Source organism: Octopus bimaculoides, chromosome 3, assembly GCF_001194135.2.
Source record: "Octopus bimaculoides isolate UCB-OBI-ISO-001 chromosome 3, ASM119413v2, whole genome shotgun sequence".
Lineage (NCBI taxonomy): Eukaryota > Metazoa > Mollusca > Cephalopoda > Octopoda > Octopodidae > Octopus > Octopus bimaculoides.
The window spans coordinates 147,071,842-147,082,573 of NC_068983.1; the positions used below are offsets into that span (position 1 = coordinate 147,071,842).

Consider the following 10,732-nt stretch of genomic DNA (forward strand, 5'->3'; position numbering starts at 1 on the left):
TGTTTCTTTTCATTATATGTTTTTGGTAATTTCTGGTGTACAGCAATTAAAAATCCTTCAGTCTCTGCTTTGAGTCCTGAGCTTCTCATCCATTACTGGGATTTTTCTCTGTCTATTTCTTTTGCATTTAGTTTAGCCCAGTATTTACCATGTATGGGCTTTTCTTGCCATCATTTTATCATGGTCCGTTGCTGTTCTAGTTTTAGTTTGGATTTCATTTGTTTTATAGCTTTTGTTGTTTCTTCTCCCACCTCCTCCTTATCATGACTACCCGTCTGATAAGGGTATACCAGGCACATGCATCACAACCATATGTACGCGACATGGTGATCTCATATCAAGATAAACAGCGCATGACCTTGCAGGTGGGGTCCAGCTAGAATTTTCTCCAGGTCGAGTAGCCCATCCCGCTCAAAAGGTCCTTGAATGAGATTCGTTTAAGGATGTTGAGCAAAACACTCATGTTTCCAAAGGTGAATTATTCAAACCCCAAAGAATTCCTCTCAACACATAGCTATGATGCTCCCCCACTACTTCTGCTCACGATCAGAGATGCACGTATCGTCAGCCACCTAGGGACATGCTCAACTGGTTAAGGTCAAACAAGTGACAAGCAAATCTGTGGTATTAAGCAGAATATTTGCTGTAGCCCATCTTTTATACGAAGACAAAACATCGTACATGATAACACTTCCAATCGATTAAGATCAGAAGCCATGAGAGCCAAATTCCGCCGATGTCGACTTTGCTTTTCATCATTTCGGGACCGATAAATTAAGTACCAGTGAAATATTGTGGTCGAAATAATCGACTCTCCCCTCCCACCCAATTTCAGGCCTTGTGCCTTTAGTATAAAAGATTATCATGATTATCAAGGCGGCCAGCTGGCGGAGTCGTTCGCACGCCGCACAATATGCTTTACGGCATTTCATCCGTCTTCACGTTCTTAGTTCAAATTCTGCCGAGGCTTTGAGCCTATATTAAAAAGTTTCACTCCGTTTCTGTTACTGAATTAGAAGAAGCTTGTTACAAAAACTTTCTCGGTTATATAAGTTCCTTGACCTTTTTTTTTTTTTTCACATGATTGCCAGTACCAGTTTTAATAGAGGATTGGTTGTAGGAGAAAATGTATCAGATTTCTCGTGCTCAAACTATTTTAGTCATAGAAGTCAACCATGCGTGGCTGTCTCCACTCCCATTGACTTTAGCAAAAAACAACTTGTGAACAATACTACCAACAATACTACAACACCGCCAACGCCACCAGCACCAACTACAATTACAACAACAATAACGTCAACAGACAAGACATGACAACTGACACCAGCATGGGACGTGAGAACTCTAACAGCAACGATAATAGGAAAACCATTAGCAGCAGTAACATCAACAATAACGCTGACTGCAACAACAGCATCAACAAGAAAGAAAATAGCCTTTTATGAAGACAGTAAAGAGGACACACACTAAAAAAAAAAAAAAAAAAATCCGATCTAGTTGGTTTGACTGCCAGCATTTCAGAAATTAAGGTTTATCGAAAATTTTAAAAATTGACACAATAGTATACTTTTCCAAGCTAAGTTGGTGGAGTTATTTCACTTTTTCCAGAAAAAATGTTTTTAAAAAGTTATAGTGGTTTAGAGTCTAATCATTTTCACCCAGTCAGGAAGCAGGATTTGGAAGCTGTCATTTTGTGCGTGACTGCACATTTTGTTGTCAGCATCCTCAAAATAGTACGTGTTTAGCATTCAATATGCATTTAATGCGATAGCGCGAACTTAAAAGATTTATCCACAAAACGTTATTTAGCTGTTATTTTTAGCACACCTCACAACCACCTCAATGACAAAAAGAAACAAAGAAACGAATAAACAAGTAGTTTTAAGCATTCAATATGCATTTAATGTAAATGCGATGAACAACACGTTACAAATTGAATATTTAAAAAAGACAAACATTTTGTTGGCCAGTTCATAAATTCACGTGCTTGATTGTCAACGGATAGGTAAAACAAGTGGTTTCAATATATTAGTCAACACGTGCTTTCTCGCAGACAAAAAAGTTCTCGTGTTCCGCTTGTTACAATGGAAACAGGCCTGAACGTGTCTGTGGCTTACGATTGGCTAAAATTACCAAAAATTTCAAACTTTACTTGTTAATAATTCTTTATTTATTTATTTATTTATTTATTTATAGCGAAAATAATTTTCATGCCATTCATTAGCCAATAAAAGTGCATCATCACATTGAATACGGAATCAATTCGAACAGAATTGATGCTGGCAGCCAATCCGACTAGATCCAAAAATTCCTTCGCAAACATTACAAATAAGTGAATCACCCTTCCTTATCAACAGAAAGCGGGGGCCATCAAAAAATATCAGGAATATATCATTCAACCCGGCGTCATGGCACTCCCAAAAAAGGAAATGATTTGAATAAAAAAAAGAAAGATCAATAATATGTAAGTACATTAATCTTAGAGAAAGAGACCTACAATGCCCTTCAACAGCCAAAATAAAAAAAAATGCCAGGAAGAAGTGTCGCCTTACGTAATTTATATCTACTGAAGAAATACCGATCACCTAAAAGCATTCTGCCCCACTGTGGAGAAATCGAGAGAAGTGCCTCACGTTGCACCACTATTCTCAACGCCAAATCCGTTGCAATCCCAAAGAGGAAAGCAGTGGCAACTACAACGTTAAACACAGAAGCAGATAGGGAAAATGGCTAACGGAAATCCTACTGACCCTTAGACAGTGTTTCCTTTGTATGGTGGAAGAGGTTGTGTGGTGAACCAGGTTGAGCACGAAGGATAAACGACGAACCAAATCAAAAGCTATGGTACTTGAAAGAAAACCCAACTTTCATTCAAATAGTGAAAAATATATGAATATTCAGATCACAGTCAGGTTCCAAATGATTCTGCTAAAAGACTTGTAGGAAGACTACACGGACGATTTGTGGAGTAAAGAGAATCAGGAATGGAAGGTGACCAGAGTGCTGATAAAGTTCTGATCAAATCTGCATCGTCATTTCTCAATGTCGTGGTGATAGGTTACTCTTGGTCTTGTATTTTATTCATTCATTGATACTTTTTCATTCCCTTTCTTTTCGTTCCATACTGTACAGTAAATCGGTCTGTCCTTGAATGGTTTAAGCAGGATTTGAGAGAAGAGATCGCTAGTTATCCACTAACCCTTTTCTGTAAATAGAGAAGCTCTGAATAGTCTCCATGATTTTCTCATAATGCAAAGTAGCCGATCATTTGGAAAGAAGGAAATAGAAATGAAGTGAATGTTAGTAAAAAATTTGGTTAAAGTATTTGACTGGTACTTTCTTTGTTTCTTGCATTTCGATGTAGGCTACAGTGAAATGCTGGATAACAAACTGAAATCAACAATTCGCATCAAACGCCGAAGTCTACGGTAAAAGAAGTGCTATTGTCGCAGAACAATGCACGCCCACACCGTTGAAACCTTTGAACATGAGTTTCGAGTAGCTGGAATACTGTATATATAGTATTCATTCTCCCCATACAATTTCTTAAGCCTATCCTAAATCTCAGGTATGACTGTACTTAACATGATACAGTAATGTAATTTTCTTTTGTGGTTTGTTGTCTTCTCAATATCGGCTGGGGAAAACACATTTCGTCTGCAGTGTTTACTCGATACATAACTAAAATTTTATCATTTATACTTAATTTATGAATACTACGGTGTATCCTAGTCTAAAAATTCTCCTTCTCCTGAAGAATGTATCTAGTCTTTATTTGCTTTATTCTGTAGAACGACCATGCGAACCAAGGAGAATGGTGACGAATAGAACGGCTCCTTTTAACGCGTTACACGGTCGACACAAATATAATAATATAAGTGAACTCACATATGAATGTGAAGAAGTGCCAACAAGGAAAAGAGAGAGACACAACCGATAAAGATGAATAAAGAGAAAATTTTATTAGAGCATTAAACTGTATGTTTGTAAGCAAAGGAGTGTGTGTAATACAAATATGTGTATGTGAATGCAACAGAATACAGAGCATAGAAAAGAGTCTGTAACAAGGACGTTAAGCGTCTTGAACACAAAGATAAGAAATACTAGTTCTTAGTTAAATTACACAGTAGGTTGAAAGTCTGTACATAAGAGGTTGTGGCCGAATAGCAGAGCTGAAGTGTCACATGTTGTGAGAAGAAGTTGAGGCTACGATGCTGCGACCGGTTACTTGGTACAGGAGTTCTCGCAGGTTGAGTTCTGGCTTTTATTCTCGTGGTGAAGAAATTCACACTAACAGTGTTGAGAGAAACTGCGGTTGCTGTTGGTAGTGTGTACGTAGAGGCGTCGAGTTGACATTGGCGACGAAGCTTGTAGTAAACAGTTGAACGGTGGTGTTGATGTCGTCGCTGGAATCTGGCTGGCTGGAGTTCTGTGGTCAATGGCTAGACCTCAGAAGGTCTAAAGCCGCGGCAAACTGGCGTGGATGAAACAGGCTATTTTATAGGAAAAAATCGGCCCCAGAAGCATCAGAAAACACTCTCTCACGTGACCTTATCAGAAGGCCACGATTGGTTGGTATGCACCCTGGCGCGAAACAGAATCAGAGATAAATGCCGTGCAAATAACAGCCAATCAAGGTGACGGACACAGCAGGGTCCAAGAAGACCAGCTGTTACTCGCTACATCCGCATTTACAAACATACAACCGAGAGAGAAACTTCGCTACAATCCAATACCCGATCAATAACCTATATCTTACAGTTTTCAAATCCTGAAGTATAATCTCTGAAATGTTTATAAATGTATTGATCCTTACCCATTTAAAACGCCTGTCGGATTGAGATGGAATAGATCCCGCCTGTCTGTGTTACTTCAGATGCTTAAAATATTTAGATCAAGCCTGAGTAGCCCCATTTATTAGCAACATTATTACACTCGCTTTCAGATTCGTATTTTTCTTTTGTTGCACTCTTCGGTTTAATATAAACTACTTTAACAAGCTCACACTAGAGAGAAGCATTTAGTCGCTAGGAGCTATTTAAGAAGTGGTTGCATTGCGCTCGTGATAAGCGTTTACCAACCACAATAATAATCATAAACAGTAAACAGCAATGGATAAAAAACGAACAGGATGTAAAACAAGATATTAAAATCCCATAATATTCAGACACAAATGAACGTAAAGATACCAAGAAATTCTAAAGAAATCGACTCGCCGACGCGTATATCTATTTATATACATGAGAACACACACACACACACACACACACATCAACTCAAAGACAAACTTAACAGAAGATGACATAAAAACAAACAACCACACACACACAATACCACCGGAACACATTAAAATATTACACATATCACGAGCATTTACTCCGGCGCGGTTGGTAAATGCCAGAAATATCTTTCAAAAAATCTTCATTCTGATCTTCTCATGGACAAACCAAAGCAAGAGACTACAGTTCCATATTTAAGAGATGAGAAATTATGTACATTATTTACATTCGACAGATATTTGTCCTCATTTTGTTAACACACCGTTTCGGCTGATATACACTCCAGCTTTCATCAGGTGTGTTGGGGAAATTTCGAACCTGGGTTCTTATTCCTAAGGTATTTTTCGATGTTATTATTATTAATATCATTATTGTTGTTGTCATTATCATTATTCAGGTCACTGCCTAGAATCGAACTCGGAATCTTGGTGTTAGTAGCCTGCGCTCTTAACCACTACGCCATAAGCCCGTGAGCAATTATGGAGTGAATTTTAGAGCTTATAAATCTAATATTTTCCTATCCTTCCTTAATACCAGTTCTCATATGCTATTCATATCTGCACTCGGTCTGCGTAGGAGGTTGTTGTGTCGTAGCATATGTGCTGCTTCTTTTAGTTTTCGTATTTTCCAGTGGTGTTCTCTGTCTATTATTTTAACTTCATCCCACAGGGTGAGGTGGTATCCATTTTTCCATACATGATCAGCTACACCCGATCAATATCTCCTCGTGTCACAGCTTTGCGATGTTCGTCTACCCTTGTTTTTGAGGGGGCGACATGTTTCGCCCTTGTATAACTTACCACAGCTGCATGGGATGGAGTACACACAGTCTTTGGTCATATTCTTTTCTATTAGTGGTTTTACTCGAAAGAGATATTTGCGAAGTGTTGTATTACTCTTGAATACTGTCCTGATGTCATATGGGCCGCATATCTTTTGCATCTTCTCGGAGAGGCCTTTCACACAGCGTAGACAGACTGTGGACAGTTTATTGGCTTCATCCTCTCTCTTCTTCATAATTGGAGTGGATAGTATACTTTTGGGTTAGTTATTGCTTAACAGATCATTCTTGAACTTGATCATTTCTTTGTGGTGTGTATCACGATCGCTACTTATATTCTTTGCACGATGTTTTAGGCACTGAGCAATCCCTCTGAGCAAAACAACAACAACAACAACAACAACAACAACAACAACAACAATAATAATAATAATAATAATAATAATAATAATAATAAATACAAAGACCTGGAAATAGAGATAACTCGAATGTGGAATCTAAAAACAGAAACAATTCCTATCATAGTAGGTGCCTTAGGTATAATAAAAAAATATTCAGACAAATACATAACAAAAATAGCAGGACTTACAAATATATATAACATACAGAAAATTGCACTACTGGGTACTGCACACATTCTACGCAAAACACTTTCAATACAGTAAACATAAGAGCACCACAGCAAACCACAGCACATACCCAAGGCGCACAGAGCTGCGCTCGGTAGTGAAGTGAAAGCACGTTATAAAAATAAAACTACTGAACAATAATAATAATAATAACATCAAAAAATATATTAGGAATGAAAACCAGGTTCGAAATTTCCTCAAGACACCTGATGAAGGCTGGAGGGTATATCAGCCGAAACGTTGTGTTAACAACAAACAAGATGAGGACAAATATCCGTCGAATGCAAATAATGTACGAAGGAAGAGACAACAAAAACCTTCGAGCAGTAAGTAACTCTTTGTTCCCTTCAATTGTGTTTTAACTCATTAGGATTATGATCAAGATTGGTTGTGTGAATGCGCGAGGCTTAGGGTCCCCTTGGAAACAAGGGTACCTCTTAAATGACATAAAGTCACACAAATTACAAATCATAGCCATATATGAGACCAGACTCCATAATCCACGGGCCCTAAAGTCCATGTTTGGCGGACAGTTTAACATTTATTTTTCTTTCTGTCTGCCGAGAATGGGCGGTAGTGGCACGGCGGTACTTTTTCGCAAGAGTCTGGATCTCGAAGTAAAGACAATATTCGTAGACCCGGAGGGTCTACGAATATTGTCTTTACTTGTCCTGGATGTCGACGGCAGCAATGGATGTGCATATCAGTCTACGCACCGCTTTTAACAGGTCGACCGGATTTCTTTCGATGTCTAGAAATATTCCTAGGAATGTCTCGTCTTTTACTTTTAGTGGGGGACTGGAATGCTACATTGGACACGCATCTTGACTATGTGGGCAGAGATAGTAATAGGAGGGGTTGCAAATGCCTCGAGTGATATTATCAAGAAACTTCATCTTGTCTTTCCCTTTCAATACTCTGAGGTATTGCCCATGCATTATTTTCATTTTCCAGTTGTACAGTCTTTGCTGTCCATCTTGTTTCTTAAATGATTTTAGTAGCCCGCGCTCTTAACCACTACGCCATATGCCCACGGGCATATGGCGTAGTGAGCGCGGGCTACTAACCCCAAGGTTCCGAGTTCGATTCACGGCAGCGACCTGATTAATAATAGTAATAATAATAATAATAATAATAATAATAATAATAATAATAATAATAATAATAGTAACATCGATAGGAATGAGAATCCAGGTTCGAAATTTCCCCAAGACACCTGACGAAGGCTGGAGGGTATATCAGCCGAAACGTTGCGTTAACAACAAACAAGATGAGGACGAATATCCGTCAAATGTAAATAATGTAAATAATGTATGATATATGATATATAACTAAAATTAGGGCTAAATCTATGAGGCATATGTGTAACCACTAATTACTTTGATTGATTGTATGTACCCTGTAAATATTTCCTGCTGTAAATGAAGCGCTCCTCACAAAAAAAAAAAAAAAAAAAAAAAAAAAAAATGAAAAATAAATAGTAAATGAATAAATAAATAAATAAAATTCTAAAATAGATACTGCTTAATCATTTCCTTTATACTGGTGCAGGAATGGCTGTGTGGTAAGAAACTTACTTTCCAACCACATGGTTCCGGGTTCACTATAGGCACAAGGTCAGAATTTTAGTGGGAGGGGGATAGTCAATTACATCAACCTCAGTACTCAATTGGTACTTACTTTATTGACCTCAGAAGGATGAAAGGCAAAGTCAACCTCGACAGCATTTGAACTCAGAATGCAAAGGCAGGCCAAATACCACTTAGCATTTTACCCAGCATGCTAATGATTCTGATGATGTGCCAGTGTTTAGACTGTGGGTGTTTCCAGGTTGATTTTTGTCAGGTAGGGAGATGAAATAGGGAGTTGAAGGATGACGAGTTCACACTCAGCACAAAGGCCCAGGAGGAGATGGCCATTGGCATTGCATTTCTCAATGCCGTGATGGCCAAGAATGCCATTCCACAAACAATGGTCACTGCTGACTCTGCCGTTAAAATGTTCCAACAAGATGAGTTTGTCGTGCATGGGGACTTTCTGGGTGGTGTAGTCCAGCAGGTTGTAGAACAAAGCCTTGATGTCATCTTCAGATGTGAGGGTAGGGGCATACACAGAGATCAGTGTCAGGAATCTGTCGCGAATGAGTGGGATCTGAACAGTCATCAGGTGCTCATTGTCGGCAGTTGGGATGAGTCTGTGTTGGTCCATGAATTGCGTTTTGATGGCAAGGCCAACTCCATGGATGCATGGTTCATTAGGATTCTTCCCCTTCCAAAAGATGGTGTATTTGGAGCCAGCTTCCCTGATGCTGTCTTCTCTGAGAATCCTAGTCTCGCTTGAGGCTGCCACATTGATGTTGAAGCAGGCAAATTCCTTGCAGACGAGGGCTGTACATCGCTCTGGTCAACTAATATCACTCTTCTCCTGGAGAGTGCAGATGTTCCAGGCCCCGAAGGTGAGAGGTTATGAAACAGAGGATTTAGTAGAGTTCCGACTGCTAAGTGGGAGGCTCGCCAGCCGCGGTATGCTGGCCAGATCAAGTTGCTTTTCTAGGGGCTTCTCCTTGACGGATGGGTTGCAGTAATCCTAAAGAAGTCAGCTCAGTCACGAGTCTAGCTGCCAAACTCCAATGTAACGGCTATTCATTGGAAACTTCCAGCTTTCCAGACCTGCCTCCGGTGCCCATGATACCATCGACATTGGGCTTTATGAGACAGATTAGAAAGGCAAAGCCATTCACTGAGTAAATTGTTTGAGGTCACCATGGTTGCGTGATGGCCACGTGCACACACTTGGCCAGGAACTTCTCCACTGTTGTTCAAGAATAGAGACGTGCAGTCTAGATGAGGCTGGTTGCAGCAAGCTGCCGGTAACTATCCACCTTTGTCACACTTGCCCGCCAGGCGTTGCCCTCTTCTGCCGGAGTCAATCCTTGGGGGCTTGAGATAGCCCTCCTCTGCTTGCTCAACCACTGGGGTCTTGATGTTGGTGTTTGGTCATGTTTAGTCTGGGGCCTCATCCCCGACCTTGCTGCCATGGGTGGCCTTACCAGAAGTCTAAGACTCCAGATGGCCATATAATTTTGTTAATTTCCTTTTTCATATGAATCAACCCTCGTCATCGACCACAACTGCTTTACCTGCCAAGATAACTTCTCATATCTCTTGATTTTTCTTTCTTTCTTATCGCATACCTTGTTGTCAGCTGGGCATGCTATATCTATGATCCAGCATGGTTTTTTTTTCTCAATTAAGACTATGTCTGCTTCCTATTCCCTATCTCATGGTTGTACTGAATCATGAAATCCCATAGGATCTTTGCATTTCTATTTTCGACAACGCCTTCAGGTTTGTGGTCGTACCTGTTTTTTACTCTGTCAAGTCCACACTTGTTGCAAAGTGTACAATGGACAAGCCTTGCTATATTGTCATGGTGTCTCTTATAATCCTTCCGGGCTAATGGTGTACATTGACTGGTAATTATTATTATTATTGCTATTATTATTATTATTATTATGACATGCGTACAAAATCAAAGACTAATAACAGCAAAAAAAATTTTCTCAGTTAAAAATCATTGGCTAAAATACAGGTTTCAGGATATATTGCAATTTGTGAGTCACCAGTAAATATCCCAGTGTTATGATGAATGTATAAAAAAACTAGTTTCAGAGCTGGGAGTGATTCTTTTCTTTCTTTCTTTTTTTTTCTCAATGCTATAACAAATTTTATAACCATCAAAACAAACTTTGGAAGTTAGTGGGTCTAAATACAAGGCAATTAAAAAAGTAATACAAAGAAAATAGTGATAAATGTCCATGACTGTGTGATAAGAAGCTTGCTACCCAACCACATAGTTCCAGGTTCAGACCCACTGTGTGACACCTTGGCAAAAGTCTACTACAATAACCTCAGGCCAACCAAAGCCTTGTAAGTGGATTTGGTAGATGAAAACTGAAAGAAGCCTGCCAATATACATACATACATACATACATACATACATATATATATATATATATATATATATATATATATATATATATA

At 39.1% G+C, this 10,732-nt stretch overlaps 2 protein-coding genes across 2 annotated transcripts in view; one reads left to right on the top strand and one right to left on the bottom strand.

Annotated features, from left to right (window-relative positions):
- The window catches only part of LOC106875508 (serine protease 48), a 466,125-nt gene that overhangs the window by 152,245 nt on the left and 303,148 nt on the right, over window positions 1–10,732 (bottom strand). The window lies entirely within an intron of this gene.
- The window catches only part of LOC106884080 (MAM and LDL-receptor class A domain-containing protein 2), a 138,597-nt gene continuing 134,786 nt past the window's right edge, over window positions 6,922–10,732 (top strand). Inside the window, exon 1 of the mRNA XM_052966613.1 lies at window positions 6,922–7,015. Coding sequence (XP_052822573.1) covers window positions 6,950–7,015 — 66 coding nt within the window. The 5' untranslated portion in view covers window positions 6,922–6,949. The remainder of the gene's footprint in view (window positions 7,016–10,732) is intronic.